Source organism: Bombina bombina, chromosome 2, assembly GCF_027579735.1.
Source record: "Bombina bombina isolate aBomBom1 chromosome 2, aBomBom1.pri, whole genome shotgun sequence".
Lineage (NCBI taxonomy): Eukaryota > Metazoa > Chordata > Amphibia > Anura > Bombinatoridae > Bombina > Bombina bombina.
In genome coordinates this window covers 709,403,679-709,426,484 of record NC_069500.1, presented here as the reverse complement: position 1 = coordinate 709,426,484, position 22,806 = coordinate 709,403,679, and the positions used below count along the sequence as shown (strand labels likewise).

General features: G+C 39.1%; 1 protein-coding gene across 1 annotated transcript in view; it reads left to right on the top strand.

The window, feature by feature from the left end:
- LOC128649438 (stimulated by retinoic acid gene 6 protein-like) overlaps nt 1–22,806 on the top strand; it is a 154,445-nt gene that overhangs the window by 93,680 nt on the left and 37,959 nt on the right. The window contains exons 11-14 of the mRNA XM_053702706.1: nt 1,286–1,361; nt 7,828–7,909; nt 14,690–14,738; nt 14,824–14,941. Of these exons, the coding sequence (XP_053558681.1) occupies nt 1,286–1,361; nt 7,828–7,909; nt 14,690–14,738; nt 14,824–14,941 (325 nt within the window). The remainder of the gene's footprint in view (nt 1–1,285; nt 1,362–7,827; nt 7,910–14,689; nt 14,739–14,823; nt 14,942–22,806) is intronic.

Genomic DNA, 22,806 nt, shown 5'->3' with positions numbered 1-22,806 from the left:
ACAGCAGTTTCTGATTGGTGGATGAATTTATCCACCAATCAGCAAGGACAACCTAGGTTTTTCAACAAAAATGGGCCGGCATCTAAACTTACATTCTTGCATTTCAAATAAAGATACCAAGAGGATAAAGAAAATTTGATAATAGGAGTAAATTAGAAAGTTGCCTAAAATTTCATGCTCTATCTGAATCACAAAAGAAAAAATTTGGGTTCAGTGTCCCTTTAACTATATAATTAACACCTGTTCATGAGTAAAACACATTGTTATGGGCAAGCAAAGTGCAATAATCATTTTCTTTGTTCACTTATGTCCCTTTAAAAGCAGACTAGTGCACTAACACATTTTTTCCCCTCTTGCGCAGGTAGTAAAATAATGTTAGCATAAAAAACATTTTCTCAATGATATTGTAATAAGTAGAACATAATAAATAATATTTAAAATGCAGTGCTTAGTGCAGGTTTCATTTAAACATATTCTGTATGTAAATGTAGCCAACAATCAGCAAGCGCTACCCAGGGTCTGAACCAAAAATGGTCCAGCTTCTAAGCTTACATTCCTGCATTTTCAAATAAATATACCAAGAGAACGAAGAAAATATGATAATAGGAGTAAATTAGAAAGTTGCTTAAAGGGACAGTCAACAACAGAATCTTTGTTGTTTTAAAAGATAGGTATTCCCTTAAATACCCATACCCCAGTTTTGCATAACCAACAGTTATAATACACATTTTACCTCTGTAATTATCTTGTATCTAAGCCTCTGCAGACTGCGCCCTTATTTCAGTTCTTTTGACAGACTTGCATTTTAGGCAATCAGTGCTCACTCCTCAGTAAATTTACGCGCATGAGCTCAATGTTATCTATATGAAACAAATGAACTAACGCCCTCTAGTGGTGAAAAACTGTCAAAATGCATTTAGATTAGAGGCGGCTTTCAAGGTCTAAGAAGTTAGCATATGAATCTCCTAGGCTTAGCTTTCAACTAAGAATACCAATAGAACAAAGCCAAATTGGTGATAAAAGTATATTGGAAAGTTGTTTAAAATTATATGCTCTATTTGAATCATGAAAGTTTTTTTTGGACTTGACTGTCCCTTTAACATTAGACGCTCTACTTGAATCATGAAAGAGAAAACATTGAGTTTCATATCCCTTTAATGATATTTAAATGAAAAATAATAATTTAAATGTAACAGTATTTCTTCAAATGTATGTGCTTTGTTTTGATTACTAATGTTTAATCCTTACGATTCTTATATTTAAAATGTTTTTTTTTCCTTCTTAGGAGTTTCATTTTTCACTACTTTCTTATCAGTGTTTTTTTCTGTGTCATATGTATTTCATATATTAGTATGCTACAGGTAAGAAACTGCTTTAATCAATTTTAATTTTGAAATTTATGTAACAAGCCTGGAATTAATTTTTATACCTGTTATGCCTAAAGTATTAATGTAACAAACTTATATACATTAAATTATATACAAATTAATACTGTAAACTAAGTATATTTAGTTTATACCCAATGAAAGATAATGGTGTTGGATCCAATATCTTCAAAATTCTCATTTCACATAAAAACAGGGTCCTCTGATATTTATTCTTTATATAAAAATGATCCACACATTACATTTCAGAATCAAACACAACCAAGGTTGATAACTCCCATGATATTTTATCTTCATTTATTCATTACTAGTCCTAAAGCCCGTTCACACGGGCCATTTTTTGCATTACAGTGGTCCCACCCCTGGCGTTCTCTCCCTCCCACTCTCTTTTGCTTTCTCTCTCCCCCTCTCTTTTGCACTCTCTCCCCCTTTCTCTCTCCATCTCCCCCTCTCTCTCTCGCTCCCCTCTCTCTCTCCCCCCTCTCTCTCTTTCTCTCTCTCCCCCCTTTCTCTCTCTCTCCCCTCTCTCTCTCCCCCCTCTCTATCTCACCCCTCTCTCTCTCTCTCTCCCCTCTATCTCTCTCTCGCCTCCTCTCTCTCTCGCCTCTCTCTTTCTCTCTCCCCTCTCTCTCTCCCCTCTATCTCTCTCTCTCTCCCCCCTCTCTCTCTCTCTCTCCCCCCTCTCTCTCTCCCCCCTCTCTCTCTCTCCCCTCTCTCCCTCCCCTCTCTCTCTCTCTCTCTCTCTCTCTCTCTCCCCCTCTCTCTCCCCTCTCTCTCTCTCCCCCTCTCTCTCTCCCCTCTCTCTCTTTCTCCCCCCCCTCTCTCTCTCTCTCTCTCTCTCCCCCTCTGTCTCTCCTCTCTCTCTCTCTTGCCCCTCTATCTCTCTCCCCCCCTCTCTCTCTCTCCCCTCTCTCTGTGTCTCTCCTCTCTCTCCCCTCCCCCCTTCTCTCTCTCCCTCTCCCCCCCTCTCTCTCTCTCTCTCTCTCCTCTCTTTCTCTCTCCCTCTCCCCCCTCTCTCTCTGTCTCTCTCTCTCCCTCTCTCTTTCCCATCTCTCTCTCCCCTCTCTCTCTCCCCACCTTCCCCCTCTCCCCACATCTCTCCCCATCTCCCCCCTCTCTCCACATATCCCCACATCGCTCCCCTCTATCCACATCTCCCCCCTCTCTCCACATCTCCCCCCCTCTCCACATCTCCCCCCTCTCTCCACATCTCCCCCCTCACTCCACATCTCCCCCCTCACTCCACATCTCCCCCCTCACTCCACATCTCCCCCCTCTCCCCACATCTCCCCCCTCTCTCCACATCTCCCCCCTCACTCCACATCTCCCCCCTCTCCCCACATCTCTCCACATCTCCCCCCTCTCTCCACATCTCCCCACATCTCTCCCCTCTCTCCACATCTCACCCCTCTCTCCACATCTCCCCCCTCACTCCACATCTCCCACATCTCTCCACATCTCCCCCCTCACTGCACATCTCCCCCCCTCTCCCCACATCCCTCCACCCTCTCTTGAGCTCTCTCCACGGCCCTTCACGGGCCTTCACGCTAGGCTCCGCCCCTTTCACGGGCTTTCGCGTTAGGCCCCGCCCCCTTCACGATCGGCCACGCCCACTTCTGCTCGGCGCAGTCGGCAGAACAGGTAGGGACTTAGGCCAGTGTGTTTGTCCGCGTGCTGTCTCTACTGCGCATGACAGCTTCGGACAAACACACTTGGCCTTTTATAGTATAGGATGGCTCAGTTTAACAGCCAGTGTTAGCTGATTAATTTTAAACATGGTGGGGTGCTAGACCCCACCCCTTAAAATAAAGCTCCGCCCTCAGATGGACTTTGTAACTGATATGCTGCTGTATAGTGTTGTTGGTTACAAAGTCCATCTTATTGAAAATGTATTTTTTTTAAATAAAAAAAAAATCAGACTGAGGAACAAGTGAATATGTTCTATTGTTCCTCTTAAATATATTTTATAATTACGCTATTTTAGATACATCCAAACCCATAAGACCCTTAACCAGGATGTATATTTCCTCCTGACCACAATAGAAGTAAGACCTTACCCTAGAGGGAATGGTGAATGATAAGAGGACCAAATTGCCAGAGTAACAAATCTGAGGTGATGCTAATGTTTGCCAGAATTCCTCTGTCAGACCACTGGTCCCACTTCACTGCATCTTCCTGAACATCAGATGCTCTGCATAATTCTAGTAATGATACAGAGCCACATGAAAACTGTCTGCCTTCCCAACCAGCTATCTCCAGCACCTGATTCTCTGCTGTACTATAGCAATGACCCAAAAGCACAGCAACACTGTTCACCATAACACAATTGTGGTTCAGCTTATCCTTCCACCTTACCTTACCTTTTTTTTATTATTATTATTATCAGGTATTTGTAGAGTGCCAACAGATTCTGCAGCGCTATAAACATAGGCTGTATACAAGGTAACATTTTAGGGGGTCAAATGGGTAGAGGTCCCTGCCGAGAGTTGTACTGTTGTAATCGGCTCTTATGTGGGTTATCTGGAAACAGCTGGGCTCATAAGCTTACATGCTATGGGGTTCAAGGGGATAGCAGTTGAGTTAGAAAAAGGTTAGTGTAGGTTGTATGCATCCCTAAATAGTACAGTCTTTAGGAAGCGCTTGAAGCTTTCAAAACTAGGGGAGAGTCTTGTGGAGCGAGGCAGAGAGTTCCACAAGATGGTAGCCAGTCTGGAGAAGTCTTGTAAACGGGAATGTGAGGAGGTAACAAGAGAGGAGGAGAGGAGGAGATTGTGCGCATAGCAAAGGGGTCAGGAGGGAGAGTATCTGGAGACAAGGTCTGAGATGTATCGGGGAGCAGTGCAGTTGAGGGCTTTGTATGTCAGAGTGAGAATTTTGTGTTTAAGCCTGGAGGCAAGAGGAAGTCAGTGAAGGGATTGGCAGAGAGGTGCAGCAGATGAAGAGTGACATGTAAGGAAGATGAGCCTGTCAGATGTATTCATTATGGATTGTAAAGGAGCTAGGCGGCAGCTAGGGATACCAGAGAGGATGGAGTTGCAGTAATTGACGTGGGAAAGCATGAGAGAGTGGATTAGAATCTTAGTTGTGTCTTGTGAAAGGAAATGTCAAATTTTATAGAGGTTTTTAAGGTTGAAGCGGCAGACTTTAGCCAAGGATTGAATGTGAGGAGTGAAAGAAAGATCTGAGTCAAGTGTGACCCCAAGAAATCAAGCATGTGGGGTGGGGGTAATGATGGAGTTAGCGATAGTTATAGAGAAGTTGGGGGTGGAGATTATTGAAGAAGGGGGGAAAATAAGGAGCTCAGTTTTGGAGAGATTTAGCTTAAGGTAGTGAGAGGACATCCAAGATTAGATATGAGAAAGACAGTTAGTGACACGGGTTTGCAAGGAAGAAGATAGGTCTGGTGCAGAGAGGTAGATTTGAGTGTCATCAGCATATAAATGGTATTGAAACCCAAGGGACTTTATTAAGGAACCTAAAGATGATGTGTAGATTGAGAAGAGAAGGGGACCAAGGACAGAGCCTTGTGGTACCCAACAGAAAGTGGTAACGGGGCAGAGGATGGCTACACTAAAGGTACTGTTAGACAGATAGGAAGAGAACAATGAGAGAGCTGTGTTGCAAATGCTGAAGGATTGGAGGGTTTGGAGCAAAAGAGAGTGGTCGACAGTATCAAAGGCTGCAGACAGATCAAGGAGGATAAGCAGAGAGAAGTGGCCTTTGGATTTTGCTGTAAGTAGGTCGTTGGTAACCATAACAGACTCTAGATCAGTGTGACACAGGCTACAGCAGCTGCCACAGACTGAGGCGGGAAGAAGGGGCCATAGTACACGAGGGAAGCTAGTGTGACAGACCAGAGGTGTTGCCTCACAAACGTGACATCTGCCCATGGCTCTACCAGGCTGAGCAGACTCACCATCATAACAACAGAGCTCCTGACTATCTCAGACATGCTATGCCTCTGTTCAGCCACTGTGCCCAGCTTGATCAGCCTCTTGATGGATTTCCTCATTTAAGACATGTTTAAAAACTAAACATGTCAGAAATTAGGAAATTCACCAAGTGGTTGAGCAAGCCGAGCATGGAGGCTAAACTGAAGCAGAGCATGTCTGAGGCAGTCTAGAGCTTGTTGTGACGGTGAGTCTGTTCAGTCTGGTGGAGTCATTGGCAGATGTTTGTAAGAGGCAGAAGACCAAACACCAGCAGAGCTTGCAGGATCCATCTCCACTCCACCTCCTTGGCTTCTTAGAACAGGAACCTCAGCACCATCAGCACTGCAAACCTCCCCTCCCACATGATTTCAGCCAATGGGAGTTTAGAAGACTGGGAAAGCTTAGACGCCCCTATGTTTACTTATAGGGTGACATCAGAAATCATGGGACAGGAGGATCATGTGCAAAGTTCTCTCAAAGAGGGCAGATTACAAAAACACCCTGTCTAAGAGAGCTTTGCAAATGCTAGATTTATTTGCTTTTTTATTATAAGATTTTTTTTTAATATTATAACTAAACCCAACTTCACCACCTTCTTAAAAAAAAAAAAAAATAGAAACCTGACTGTGCTACCTAAAATTGCCACCTACAATGGGATTTTAATTTATTTTTTCCCCAAACAAATAATTGGATTCTGCCCCTACTGTACCTATGGAGGAGCCTCTGCTGTTAACAGATGATAATGGTTGTTAATCACTGAAAAAACTAAATGGATTAATGTGTTAATGTAGTAAATGTGTGTGTTTTACAATTGGATAGAGTGCTGTTTCTGATAAGTGTTAAACTAACTGAATTCCATTTGTTTATATGGGTATAATGGATATACTGGGCATGTTTGCTCAATTATTATTTTTTTATTATTGAGAAAACCTCAATCTAAGAGTCTGCAGACTGCTTCCTCATCTCAGTGCTATTTACAAACTTGAATTTTAGCCAATTAGTGCTGGTTCATAAATAAAAATGAGCACAATGTTATCTATAAGGCACACATGAACTAGAAATGTCTGGCTGTAAAAAGCTATTAAAATGCACTGAAGTAAGAGGCTCTCAGGGGCTTAGAAACAGGCAGAGGTTTAGAGGTTATAAAGTAAATTAAGATAACAATGCTGGTTGTGCAAAACTGGGGAGTTGGTAGTGAAGGCATTATTTATCTTTTTAAACAATAAAAAAATCAAGTAGACTGTCCCTTTGATTTCCAAAAAAGAAAGTGGTCACACCTTATCTTCTATAATGGGATTTAAAATATCAGCAAAAGTTCAAAGCTTCACTGTACAGAAAAAGTTTTTAAGATATTCAATCCAAGTTTTTTCCGAGAAAAATTGTGTTCTTGTTTAGATTGTGATCACATCAATGATGAAAAAAGGTTGATCAGGAGGCTAAAATCAGACCAGATTTGTAAGTTTGGTATTGACCCCATGGGCAATTTTGTTTGATGCTCTGGTTAAGAGTAATTGCACAAGATAATAAAAAAGATTTTTTTTTATTACAGTAGAAAACTATAAAAAAAACCTGCTATTATTAGTACAATTTTTTAGCTTGAGCGCAACACATAACAGCGCTAAAAAAGTTAGTGTGACTTGAGACTTGAAGTAAAGTGTTAGGGCTAAAATATATGTATTACACTCATTATTATACATATTAAATATAAAAATATAAGTTTAATATTCAAATAAATGCACACGTGTCTGGAGTACCCATACTATCCTGCAACATTTGGAAACTGGAACATAAAAAATTATTTACAATGGAGACAGATGTTTTTACCAACAGTTTTCAAACTTTAGCATTTCAATGGAAACTAGGCCTAATTTGGTTGTACAGGAAAACTCATTCACAAAGTTTGCTTAATATCTATGTTTCAGAATAATTAATAATACATTCCAATGGCATATTTATAAACAATTCCATCACACACATTCTATATATTGTATATTAATATTTCTAAGCAACTGTAAAATGCATTTGAATGCTGTACAATTACTTATAAGAAATTGTAGGATATAAATAGCTATGATGTAAGAGAATTTATATTCAATGAACTTCCCTAGTCAAAAAAGAATACTCTTACTGCAGTTGTTCTGAAGTAATTGATGAGTCCAAACTAGTCATCAGAAGCCATCCTGAAGTATGCCCACAGGCCAAAATATTTAAATGAGGTGACTCATTCACTGGCTGTTCATGCTTGTGAGGTAATCAGTAAGGTAATCTGCAAATCATTCTGAAGTCATCACCCAGATTTTTTTTTACCTTAATTGATGACTTTACAAGCCTGATGATGTCTGATGATGTGCAAATTACTTCTAAAGTAGTTTGATGACTCCAAAATGGTCTTTAAAGTAATCCTGTTTGTCTTGGGCTATGAGGAAGACAGATAATGTATATAAAACGTATCTTTTTTTGCTATCAGTTTAAAATAAGTGTATCTTTCAGTTCTGTTTCTTTTCATTTAGAAAACATATAAAGCGACTCTGGGTAGGAGAAAAAGGTTTCCTGCCCATAAAACAACACAAACCTTATTCCTCTGAATGTGTGGTAAGCTCTGATTATTTCATTTCATGTTTTAAATGTACTGCTGTTAAATTCATAGTTAATAAATATCTGTATAAGAAGAAAATTACATTTTCAGGTCTTTTTAGTCTAAATGTTGTTTTTAATATTAATTTAAAAATCAAAAGAAGCACAAAATAAATAAATATAAAATCTAGACACCTTTTGACAGCTTTGAAATACCAAGACATGACCCTGACACAAAATACTTCCCAGGGGTAATAGAGTCTATAAATTCTTAATACTTGGCATTAGTGTATGTGAAAAATGCTAACCACGCCTTCAAAATGCCCCAGAATGCCCACATTAATCCCCTAGTTTTTGTCTACAATAGGGTGACCAGACCACCAATTTTTAACAGGATTGTCCCGTTTTTTTCATACTCTGTCCTGTTGCCCCCAGATATTTTTGAAGGGATGTTAAAATGTCACATTGTTTTAAAGTCAGAAAGCCCTGAAGGGACAGCAGTGCTGCTGTCTTCCCACGCTGTCAGAAAAAAGGGTACAGTTGGGGTCCGTTAGTGAACAATTAGGGTACAACTGCTTATAACCTTAAGGAACTAATATGTACCATTTAGGTGTAAATAAGGTAGAAATATCTTTCCAACTGTCAAAGGGTCCATGTCTGTACCATTTAATCCCCAAAAAAGGTACAATCACCTGTGTGACCAAAAAGTTGAGGGGAATGGGTGGTTCAAGGCTGCCAAACCCTGCAAGTCCATATAATTTCTGCACCTGAGCATTATTATTTCCCAAGATGGATAACGGTTATTTCATACTCAGGCTACATAGAATTTTCCACAGCGATCTCAATTATTTAATGAAAACATAATTGACAATCATCCAAAATGTATTCAACATACATGTTGTACAGCAAAATAGTTAATGTTCAATTGTTGTTGATTATATGAAAAAACGTAACGTAACAACCCATATCTTCACTGACGCTGTGTTGCTGGTTCTTAACAGCATACAAGAACTCAACTAACATTTTAATGTTTAGATTTAGAGCATTAAGATGTTAACTTTTACACATAAAGCAAATGTATTAACTTAAATAACAAAGAAAACATGTCATTTAAAACTCTATAAAATTAACAAGAGCTGTTTAAGAACCAGTTTAAAAAAAAAAAAAAAAAAAAAAATTGTGACCATTCTCCAATCACATACATGGACAATGTGTAACACACAATCTGTTGGTAGAAAGTCCCTGGATATTGTGTAACACAGCTCTATCTATTGGTTTAAAGTTCCTAGACATTGTGTAATGCAGCACCATCTATTGGTTGAAAGTTCCTAGACATTGTGTAATGCAGCACCATCTATTGGTTGAAAGTTCCTAGACATTGTGTAATGCAGCCCCCTCTATTGGTTGAAAGGTGTAGCACAGCACCATCTGTTGGTTGAAAGTCCCTGGACATTGTGTAACACAGCTCTATCTATTGTTTTAAAGTTCCTAGACATTGTGTAATGCAGCACCATCTATTTGTTGAAAGTTCCTAGACATTGTGTAACACAGTGCCATCTATTGGTTGAAAGTTCCTGGAGTGCACATCTGTTAGCTACACAGAGAGAAGCTACATTATCTGTGGACTGAAAGTAGTTTGATTATTTAATGATATAAAGAAAAATTTAACCCATTCTGTATATTGTGAATATTGTAAGAGTTGGTTTCTGCAAGCAGTACCACATATAACTTACACATACTCAAACTGACATATGCCATAGTGAAGCCCAGATATTTGGTAGAGATAAATTTAATATTTTATATATTTTTTCTGTCCTGCAGGTCCACTTTCTGCAATGTTCAGAAACTGACACATTACAAATAAATACATGTATAATGTGTGTGTATGTCTGTGCGTGTGTATGTGTATGTATTTGCATGTGTATGTCTGTTTGTGTGTGTGTGTATGTGCATGTGTATGTCTTTGTGTATGTGTATGTATGTGCGTATGTGTGTGTCTTTGTGTGTGTGTATCTGTATGTATGTGCGTGTGTATCTATGTGCATGTGTGTATGTCTGTGTGTGTGTATATGTGTATTTGTGTGTATGACTGTTCGTGTGTGCATATGTATATATATGTGCTTGTGTGTGCGTGTGTATGTGCGTGTGTGTGTGTATGTCTGTGTGTGTATGTATGTGCATGTGTATGTATGTGCGTGTGTATGTATGTGCGTGTGTGTATGTATGTGCATGTGTATGTATGTGTGTATGTCTGTGTTTCTGTGTATGTATGTGCGTGTGTGTATATGTCTGTTTGTGTATGTATGTGCATGTGTATGTATGTGCGTGTGTGTATATGTCTGTTTGTGTATGTATGTGCATGTGTATGTATGTGTGTATGTCTGTGTTTCTGTGTATGTATGTGCGTGTGTGTATATGTCTGTTTGTGTATGTATGTGCGTGTGTGTCTGCTTGTGTGTGTATGTGTGTGTGTGTGTATGTATATGCATGTGTAAAAATGCTGTATATGTATATTTTAAGAACAGAGATAATAGTGGCAACTGGTTGTCATTACTTAATTTAAAATAAGTGGCTTATCATGCTACAATTAAAATCCAATCCAAGCATTCATCCTTTGTGTGTTGCATGTTGTTGATCAACAGTCCACACAAAGATTGATGATTCAGATAGAGCATACAATTTTATAAAGGTTTCAATTTACATCTTTTATCAATTAAACACAGTACTGAAAAGGGTGGAAAGGCAAAGTCAAACTTCTCTGTAACTGCTCCTGTGAATAGCAGTGAGTAATGCTAATAAATGTATAAAATAAGAGAAGCGCTCAAAAGGCTTAAAGTGAATGTAAAGCTTTATGCTGAAACTACAAACAATATATGATCGGTTCAATATACACCCTTTTATAGCCAGTTAATTGGCTTCCTGTTATATTCTTAAAGGAATATTCTCTTCTCTCTTAAAGGGATCAGTCTTTTACAAGTGGCTTTAACATTTTAAGTGTGCATACTACATTGTTAAAAAGATATCCAAATGCATCTTTAAAACTTATTTTATATCAATATCTTATATTTTATTTCTTATATTGTATACATTTATAACCACAAATAACAGGGTTTTATAGGGTTTTCACATTTATAATAGTTTGATTATAAGCCTTTTTTACAACTGGTTTAAGAATGGTTTATAAAACATCTAATAGCTTAAAATACATGAACACATTTTTAATGTTTGTAGGAAGTTTTTATAGTCACATATAAATTATCATTTGTACTTCTATGCAAGTTTTAGCCCCTATTGATAAAGGGATTGAGGTCCAGTTCTGCATCTAGACCCAAAGGATACAGGGTTTTAAAATTGTAGATTAGTTCTGCCTCATAATACAATAGTTTCTGTTCATAGTTGCCTCCCCTCCATTTTTTCTTTATTTGTTTTATACCCCAATATTGTAGGCCCTTTGCACTTTGATTATGCTTTTCTTTAAAGTGCTTAGAGAGCAAATGCCCTTCAAATCCTTTTTTAATATTATTAAGATGTTCACATATGCAGTCTTTTAGGGGTCTACTTGTTTGTCCTAAATACTGTTTTAAACACAGACACAGGGTGATATAGATAACTCCCTTATCTCTACATCTAATAGTTTCTTTTATTTTAAATTCTTAAACAGTCTTGAACCAGGTGTAAAAAAGGCTTATAGTCAAACTATTATAAATGTGAAAAAACTATAAAACCCTGTTATTTGTTGTTATAAATGTATAAAATATATAGAAGTTTTAAAAATGCATTTGGATATCTTTTTAACAATGTAGTATGCACACTTAAAATGTAAAAGCCACTTGTAAAAGACTGATCCCTTTTAAGAGAGAAGAGAATATCCCTTTAGGAAAATAACAGGAAGCCAATTAATTGGCTATAAAAGGGTGTATATTGGCTCTCAACAACATCTTGAGAAAGGCTTGTAATGAGCTGAAACGCGTTGATGATTTGTGAGTTTGCATAAAGATTTCACGGAGCAGAGCCGGTGTTATATTGAACCTAAAATAAAAGTAAAGACAAAGAAAGTTCAAAAAAGGAGATTTTTACTTTATTGTTCAAGAGGACCCAGTTTCTGGATATCTGTGATCAGAAAAATTAAGGAAGGAGGTAAATCCCATGAGAAGGGGAACACCATTGCATGTTAAAACCTCTCAACCTCATATCCTCCGGTGAGGACACAGAAGGAGAAGGATTACCCTGCTTGTATCTGATAGCCACCTACTATCTGCAGAAAGGAGCGGACAAGTATCAGAAGTGCAGAGAATCAGAAGATCAGCATACCACAGGTGGAACTTAAGCAGTTCACCAATTATTCTGAGTGTTTAACGCAAACTTTTTGGAAAGCTGGGATCCACAAAAAAAGTTACAATTGGAATCTAACAGTAACTAGTTAGTGGAATCCTATTGGCTATTGGAGGTCATCTGACTGCACACAGGCACTTGGTGTAAAACACTTGCCAAACATACAGAGAGACAATCTGGAACCGTCACAATACGATAAGTGTACCTTTCACTTTTGCTTAATCGAGCAGTACAATACAACACGTAATTGCTGCAACTTTGTTGATTTTATAAATTTTATAAATATTGTATTTTTAATAGTCGTTTATATACAATAAATGTATCTTATGCTTAAAGGGACACTAAACCCACATTTTTTTCTTTCATGATTCACATAGAGCATGCAATTTTAAGCAACTTTCTTTATATGTTAATATGTATCAAATTGTTTGCATGTTTTAAATAAATTTATAGAAGATTAAATCTTTGTGTCTTACATCTTTGATCAAATTTGCTTCATTTTCTTTGTATCCTTTGTTGAAGTAACAGCAATGCACTGTTGGGAGCTATCTAAACATATCGGGGAAGCTAATCAAAAAAGGGAAATATATGTGCAGCCAACAGTCAGTAGCTAGTTCCCAGTAGTGTATTGCTGCTCCTGTGCCTACCTGGGCAACAAAGGATATCAAGAGAATGAAGAAAATTGTGCTTGCGTGCAATGTTATATTATGGCAGTGGATTGCTGCCCACCAGAGTAGAGCTGGGGCAGACAGGGGCAAATATGTACACCCCTGTCCGCCCTTGCTTGATAAATCAAGCCCGAAGCACACTGTTTCAAGTTGCTATGCAATCCTGTGGGCAGGATCTGTCAATCTCCCTGGTCTCATCCGACCACCTAAGAGGTGGTCTGATGACCGCTGCTTGATAAATCGTGACTGCAGCTTCTCTTGTGAGAACCTGCAGTCATAGGGAGGCAAAGGACTTGATAAATCGAGCCTATATCTAGATGGCCATGAATACTAGCTAATAAATCACTTGTAAAGAGGAAGGCTATTTGATTTGACATTATTAAGCTCCAGTGGGTAGCATATTTGAATGCAGTGTCTAAGTTTCTTACTCACTAGTTATATATAATCTGCTAATAGTTTATTGATTTATAGTGTGCATCCTATATATTCATACATAGGTCAGAGCTTGGCCTTCCTCTTATCTAACCCCTTTGTCAATTACTATTTCTATATGTGTGAGGTCCAACAGTGACCTAATTTGGCTCAATTAGGGGGAAAATGAGACCTGATTTATGATATGATCATCATAGTGTTACAGGTACACTTTGTAAATGTTATCATTGGTTTTCCCTATCCTGCTAATATAGACTCTTATATTGATTTTTTTATTCATGCTATGGGGCCGATTTAACAAGCTCTGAATTCACCCCAATGCCTCTGTTTCCACGAAGGCTCGCTGGAAACAGGAGTTAAGAAGCAGTGGTCTTAAGACCGCTGCTCCTTAACTCGTCCGCCACCTCCGAGGCAAACGATCGGGTTGATTGACAACCCTTGCTAGCGGACGATTGTCCGCAAATGTGCAGGGGGCGGCATTGCACAAGCATTTCTAGTGAAATGCTTGTGCAATGATAAATGCGCTGTCGGCATTTATCGATGTCCGCTCGCACTTTAATAACCTGTATGCTTATCTTATAGCCTCAATAATAAAATGAAAAGTCTAGAGCAGGTGCAGACGTGCTGTTATGGTTAGTAATTTAGACGGAAGTGTCACAGTTAGGGTTAATGACAGGTGGGGGTTATGATGGTTTTTGATTATCGGGGGGGTCATGTTTATGTTTAATTGTTGCCAGGGGTGTAGTTAATGTTTACTGATACAGATACAACTGTATTTAGACAGTTGTCACCGAGTCCTTACCAGGCTGGTAATTGTGAAAAGCAGTAATATGCCACAGTTATTTACTGAAATGCAGATAGCATGTTATAAATATATAATCGTGATTTGACTTTAACCCTATAACGACTTTTCTCATAGACTTTTCTTTGACAGGACTGAGATTTAATTGTAGGATCTTAACAACTTAAATGACCATTAAATGAAGTAGAACTGCACAATCAACAAAGACACAATGCAAAGACAATGCTCAAGCACTTAGTCTAAACTTCAAATGAGTAGATTTTTTTCTGACAATTTCAGTCAGTTCAAATCCCCCCCCCAGCATCATGTGATAGCCATCAGCCAATCACAAAATGTGTATACGTACTGTATATTCTTGAAATTCTAGCACATTTCTAGTAGGAACTAGGTGCTGCATAAAGTATAAAAAGATTGTACATATTTAGATAACAGAAGTGAGTTGGAAAGTTGTATAAAATTGTGTGCTCTGTCTGAATCTTGACTTTAGTGGTTCTTTAAAAGTAAAATCTATAGATTTTGACTTCAGTAAACTTTTTTTTTCTTTTGCCCATTTACTGCACACAGGCTGCCCTTGCAAGATATTCTGGCTGGCAAGTTGCATACATTTTATGGGGTACGTTTCTTTGATTTATACTAAAAAATATGAACACTTATTTTCGTTTAATCTAAAATACAGTAACATATAACTTCTTTTACAGGTTACCTGATAATGCACCTTGTTCAGATTATGTTTGGAATGCTTTTTGTGTATAGTATTGTTTATCCAATAAAGCACGGTGAAGCATTGGCATTACTGAGGGGATGGGGCTTCTCAATGTAAGTATGGTCTAATGTGAGGTAGGATTTTATTATATCTATCTAACATGACAGACATTTGTTAATGTTATAGTCAGTAGAGTGTATGTGATAATGGAACAATCAGGATAGCAAATCATTAACTTGTATGTCTGTCTTATCTCTGTAATATTTTTTTTTATGTGTTTTTTTTTTTTGGTTTCTGCATGATTGACCCTTAGCTTAAAATGTCCATAAATGTACCCTCCCACTCATTTTAACACACTTTCGCTGGGCCATCATTAACCAATATATCTCTCTCCTTCAGACACATTCTCTCTCAGAACACAGAGAAAAACCACAGACTTTTTCACTCAACTGCTTCAATTGCCCTCTAACTTACTACAGGTAGCCTTCTGGAAAACAGCTTCCCTCACCCCACCCACCCCAAGCTCATTTCCTCATTTATAGATAGTCTCCCACACAACTTTCACTCTCCTGAAATGACAGGTGCAAACACTGATCAACACATCCTTCCATTCCCTTAACCCCATAGAAAACACAGTACTTTTATTATATTATGTTTCATATACCTTTTGTTCCCTTATGCAATTGTTACAGTAATTCTGTGTCTTATGTTTTTAACTGGTTCCCAATTCTGCAAAAATGCTCAATATATTCATATTCCTTTTTGTAACCATTTGTCTCTATAACAAACTACACTATTCAATTACTCCTTCTCCCTCTCCACCTGCACTGTTCATTAGCCCATCTCTCTTAAACTCACCTTACTTTTCTACTCATGAACTTTACCTATTCCTAAACACTTTCTCTACCCCTGCAGCTCATCTCAAAAGCAGTCTCACTACTGCAAATCTGTATCTCATCTCATGTCACTCTCCCTCTTGCTTCTACTTACTGCTGGTGACATCTCCCCTAATCCTGGTCCCCAATCACTGACAAGCCATGCACATCCATGTGTACCATCCCATAGACTCAGAAAACAAAACTCTGCACACCTTACTCACACTCCTCTTGCATCTAAAGCCACTACCCCTTTCACTTGTGCACTCTGGAACTCTCGCTCTGTTTGCAACAAACTCACTTCTATACATGACCTCTTCATTTCCCGCTCCCTCAACCTTCTGGCCCTAACAGAAACTTGGCTCTCTCCCCTAGACACAGCATCCACTGCTGCTCTGTCACATGGGGGTCTCCACTTAAGCCACACTCCTAGGTCTGGTAATAGAGAAGGAGGTGGTGTAGGTATTTTACTTTCCTCTCGTTGCACCTTTCAACAAATACATCCTATCTCTTCCGTCACTTTTCCCTCATTCGAAACCCACATGATTCGCTTATTCTCCCCTCTCTCTGTACGTGTTGCAGTCATATACCGACCCCCTGGCTCCTCAACTCAATTTCTAGATCACTTGGCTGCCTGGCTACCCTATTTCCTTTCCTCAGACACCCCTGCCCTCATTCTTGGCGACTTCAACATCCCCCTTAACAATCCCACTGCCTCATCTGCTAAACAACTTCGGCAACTCACTTCCTCTTTCTGTCTGTCACAATGGACTGATTCTCCCACTCACAAAGACGGTCACTCTCTTGACCTGATATTTAGCTATCGATGCACTCTCTCAAACTTCTCAAACTCCCCTTTTCCTCTTTCTGACCACCATCTCCTTACCTGCAACATATCATCCCTTCCTACAACTCTCCTACCTTCTACTCCCCACACCAAACTTCACAGAAGCATTAGGTCTTTAGATCAGCAACAACTTGCTAATTCCCTTAAAACGCTCCTCTCATCCTTCTCCTCCTTTTCCTGCCCTGAACAATCTATCTGCCACTATAATTCCACCCTTATATCCATCCTTGACAATCTCGCCCCTCTTACCACTGCTCGGAAATCACACACTCATCCCCAGCCCTGGCATACTCCTCTGACACGGTACCTACGCAGATGTTCCCGTACTGCTGAATGGCATTGGAGAAAATCACGGAGTTCAGCTGATTTTCTTCATTACAAATTCATCTTGAACTCCTACTACTCTGCCCTTAATCTCCACAAGCAACACTACTTCTCTACTCTTATCTCTAATCTTTCTTCAAACCCAAAACATCTGTTCTCCACTTTCAATACTCTCCTCCGCCCTCCCCCACTTCCTAATACAACTTCTCTGTCAGCTCAAGACTTTGCCAGTAACTTCATTAACAAAATTGACGCCATCAGACATGAAATCAGCTCTCAACATAATTCCATTCTCTTCCCCCCTCAAATACTCTCACTCAACTACAACCCTCATAACCTGAAACTTAGTTAATTCTCCCCTGTTACTGAGGAAGAAGTTTCGGCACTTACACTGCTCTCTCACCTCACTACCTGTCCCCTTGACCCTATCCCCTCACAGCTGCTCCCCTCTCTCTCTGCTACCCTTACCCCTATACTAACACACATTTTCAACCTCTCCTTCAGCACTGGTACATTTCCCTCATCGATGAAACATGCACTGGTCACACCTATCCTCAAAAAACCTTCCCTTGATTCTACATCCCCATCCAACGACCGCCCTATTTCCCTCCTCCCTCTTGCTTCAAAGCTTCTTGAAAAACTAGTATATGCACGCCTATCCCATTTCCTTACGTTAAACTCCCTTCTTGACCTGCTGCAATCTGGATTTCGTCCCTATCACTCCACAGAGACAGCTATTGTTAAGGTCACCAACGACCTACTTACAGCTAAATCAAAAGGCCACTTCTCTCTGCTTATCCTCCTTGATCTGTCCGCAGCCTTTGACACTGTCAACCACCCTCTTTTGCTCCAAACCCTCCAATCCTTCGGCATCTGTGACACAGCCCTTTCATGGCTCTCTTCCTACCTGTCAAACCGTACCTTCAGTGTAGCCTTCTCTGGGGCCTCCTCTGCCCCGTCACCACTTTCTGTCGGAGTACCGCAAGGCTCTGTCCTCGGTCCCCTTCTCTTCTCAATCTATACGTCATCACTAGGTTCCCTAATTAAGTACCACGGTTTCCAATATCATTTGTATGCCGATGACACCCAAATCTACTTCTCTGCACCAGACCTATCTCCTTCTTTGCTAACCCGTGTCACTAACTGTCTTTCTCACATCTCTTCCTGGATGTCCTCTCACTACCTCAAGCTAAATCTCTCCAAAACTGAGCTCCTCATTTTCCCCCCTTCTTCCAAAATCTCCACCCCCGATATCTCTATAACTGTCGACAACTCCATCATTACCCCTACCCCGCATGCCCGATGTCTCGGGGTCACATTTGACTCAGATCTTTCTTTCACTCCTCACATTCAGTCCTTGGCTAAAGCCTGCCGCTTCCACCTTAAAAACATCTCTAAAATTAGACACTTCCTTACACAAGACACAACTAAGATTTTAATCCACTCTCTCATTCTTTCCCGCCTTGATTACTGCAACTCTGTCCTCTCTGGTCTCCCCACCTGCCGACTAGCTCCTTTACAATCCATAATGAATGCCTCTGCCAGACTCATCTTTCTTACATGTCGCTCTTCATCTGCTGCGCCTCTCTGCCAATCCCTTCACTGGCTTCCTCTTGCCTCTAGGATCTAACACACAACTCTCACTCTTACATACAAAGCCCTCAACTGCACTGCTCCCCCCTACATCTCAGACCTTGTCTCCAGATACTCTCCCTCCCGTCCCCTTCACTCTACTCATGACCTCCTACTCTCCTCCTCTCTTGTCACCTCATCACACTCCCGTTTACAGGACTTCTCCAGACTGGCTCCCATCTTGTGGAACTCTCTGCCTCGCTCCACAAGACTCTCTTCTAGTTTTAAAAGCTTCAAGTGCTCCCTAAAGACTCTACTGTTCAGGGACGAATACAACCTATGCTAACCTTGCCTAATACCAGTTCCTCTCCTCCACTGCAATCCCCTGAACCCCCTTAGCATGTAAGCCTAAAAGTCCAGCTGTTTGTAGATCACCTTCTTAAGAGCTGACTACAACAGTGCAACTCTTGGCAGGGCCCTCTACCCTATAATTGTTTTGTTGTACTCCCCCTTTGTTTATAGCGCTGAAGAATCTGTTGGCGCTCTACAAATAACCAATAATAATAATAATTAACCTTGATAAAAACTGCACATCTGGTTGAAAAGTATTAAGTAGCTACAATACTGAAGAATATTGACAACAATACTGGAAGACTCTTTTGTGAAGGTGCATACTGGTTCTAATATGTAGGGTATTCAAATTAGACCTTTAAAAGTCACACCAATATGTAAAGATGCTTCCTAAAGCTCACTCCAATTGTAAAAAAATAACTTAAATTAATCAATAGTACAGTCCAACTCCAAAATTCCAACCAATCAGAAAACACTTCTTCAGTAACTTTGGTAAAATCACATTTAACCAATGGAACTAGTCCAAAAAAACCCCAAATACAACCAATTAAAGGGACATGAAGCCCAACATGTTTCGTTGCTTCTTTCTTTTTTTATCCTTTGCTGAAAGGTTTATCTAGGCAAGCTCATGAGCAGCAGAGAACCTGTTGATTGGTGGCTGCATATATATATATCGATTGTGATCCGTTCAGTTAAGTTGAGTTCAGTTACAAACCATTAGTGCATTTCTGCTACTTCAACAAATGATAGCAAGAGAATTAAACAAATTAGATAATAGAAGTAAAATAGAAAGTTGTTTAAAATTGTATTCTCTCCCTCTCTCTCCTGCATTTTAAAGGAACATGAAACCCAAAAATGTTCTTTCATGATTACAGATAGAACTTGCAATTCTAAACAACTTTTTAATTTACTTCTATTATCAAATGTCTTGGTATCCTTTATTAAAGGAGCAGCATTGCACTACTGAGAGCTAGCTGAACACTTTGGTATGCCAATGATAAGAGGTATGTATGTACAGACACCCTGCTCCTGCACCTACCTAGGGGTGCTTTTCAACAAATGATATCAAGAGTACAAAGCAAATAAGATAGCAGAAGTAGATTAGAAAGTTGTTTAAAACTGTATTTTCTATCTAAATCATGAAAGAACTTTTTTGTTTCATTTCCCTTTAAATCTTTATTTTTTTTTTAAATAAACTTTTATGATTCAGAAAGAGCAGCAGTTTTAAGACACTTTCCAATTTACTTCCATTATCAAATTTTGCACAGTCTTTTTATATTCATACTTCTTGGGGAACAAGATCCTACTGAGCATGTGCACAAGCTCGCAGGCTATGGGGCCTATTTATTAAAGGTCTTGCGGACCTGATCCGCAAGACCTCGCTGAATGCGGAGAGCAATACCCTCTCCATATCCAGCATTGCCAATGGGCTGCCAGCAGGGAGCTGTCAATCAACCCAATCGTACTCGATCGGGTTTATTTCCGGCGATTCCTGTCCGCCTGCTCAGAGCAGGCGGTCAGGGTTATGGAGCAGCAGTCTTTAAACCGCTGCTTCATAACTTGTGTTTCTGGCGAGTCTTCTGACTCGCCAGAAACACGGCCCACAAGCTTCGTACGGAGCTTGATAAATGGGCCCCTATACGTATACTAGTCTGTGATTGGTTGTCTGTCACATGATACAGGGGGCCAGAAAATGAGAGAGAAAACATTCATTTGTCAGAAAAAAATCTACTGTTTATTTGAAATTCTGAGTAGGTGTTAAATCACTGTCTTTTTATTATGCACTTGTTAATTATGCAATTCTACTGCATTGAGTGGTCTTTTAAGTTTTTAGCATTTTAAAAGTATTTTATATGGATCATAACCTTTGCTTAACATGAAGAATACTAAGCTGTATACAAAGATAACATTAAATCGACCTGTACATACATATTCATTTATGTATGTGTCCATATCTCTTAAAACAAGTTACATTGGAAGATTTATGGTTTGTGGATAAACTTGGAACTTTTGCTCAGGTGCATGGGAGGTATCAGCTCACAAATGTGTTTCATTTTAAACAAGCTTTATGTGTACATAAGCATTTCCTATAGATTTTGTGTGACCTCTGACTCAGGGAGCGGTGGTGGCTAAGCTCCAGAAGGTTACCTTTTCTTTGCCGTTATACATATATTGATATGGTTCTTTTATAACAGGGGCCCTACACTGTTATATTACAGAGAAATTGGAATTTCTTATGATCCATTGTATGTAATTATTATCTCTAAAATATACCAGCTCTGCCTTACAGTCTAACAATATATGTTATATACAGATTGTTACTATATTGGTACCTTCACCCTCTTAAGCTTTCTCACATTTCTAAATCTACACTTATGTTAAAGTACCCGTGGGGAAGTAAGTACTCATTTCAACATATGACAGCATCTCCTGGTATTTATAAAATAGTAAGTAGCTATTGGTGTTAGTAAACTTTTTTAAAATTCTTGCACATACATACATACTGTTACTTGTAAATACATTTCGTTATTATATCATTTATGTATGTGTCCATATCTCTTAAAACAAGTTAGTTTAACCTCCTGTTTGCTAGTGCAACTGAATTATTGTGTCGCGAAATTATGTAGGTCTAAAAAGTGTGTCGCCAACATGAAAAGTTTGGAAAGCTCTGCTCTAGTGATTGGGTGTTCCATCTCTGTTGAACATTAATCCCTCTCTAATTCCATCTCTGTTGACATTACTATAACTAAAAAGGCATACATGTTTATCTACCAATCACCAGCTAGCCGCCAGTAGTACATTGGTGTTGATGTGCATACTTAGGTATGCTTTTCAACAAGCAATAACAAATTGAACCATGGACGCTACTAAAAAAGCAAGCACCATAGAAAGACCAGTGTACCCTGTACCTTAAGGAGTTAATTTTGTTTTTCATTTTCACAATTACCATTTGGTGTGAACTGTAAACAAAATGGTGGCTACGGATTTCTATGCGAAGGACTTATAATATCAAGCTTCTTTAAGTAAGAGTGACCATAATGCCGCTTTAAAAAGGGACACATGAAAAATACATGTCAGGGCTGTTTTCAGGGCTTTTTAAATAAATGTTTTGTTTAAGAACCCTGCCATATGTATTTTTTATATGCATCCCTTTTAAAAGCAGCAATATGGTCACCCTACTTTTAATGGATTTTAACATTCTTTACTATAAGAGACCATTAAATGAGATTGTTCTTTGTAACCTCATTTTTATAGGGACACGTTTCCATGCATGCTAAGTCCAAACTTGTTGAAAGTTCTTGCACCTATATTACTTAAACGGACATTAAACCCAAATTTTTTCTTTCATGATTCACATAGAGAATACAATTTTAAACAACATTCCAATTGACTTCTATTATCCAAGTTGCTTTATTCTTTAGATATCCTTTGTTAAAGAAATAACAATGCACATGGCTGAGCCAATCACATGAGGCCTCTATGTGCAACCACCAACCAGCAGCTACTGAGCCTATCTAGATATGATTTTCACTAAAGGTTAGAGAATGAAGCACGTCACGTCCCTTTAACATGAATGTTCATTCCAGTTAACAAGTTGAGTAATGTAGGCACAGGCACTTTGAAAGGCACTCTTGTGAATGAGTTCGGACTTAGCATCCACTGAGACGTGTCCCCTTTAAAACCCAGTCACCAAGATACAATATAGCAAGGCAATGGGTTCACAATTTACAGTTTAATTATAAGTCTTTTGCATAGAAACAAGTAATTGCCATTTTGTTTTCAGTTTATGTCAAAATGTGCACTTCAGATGGGTTAGAAGTGGTGTAGATGGAAACTGATTACAATAGGTTCCTATGAAACTAGTGATTAAACTATCCTCTTTTAAATTACAATTTTTATAAAGCCAGTAATGTTAGTGATAATCACAACAGTAAAGCTGTGACTCAAATATTAGGCCCTGAAGTGACTATTCCTGCAGATCTCGTTCAGTACAAGATATCACGTACTC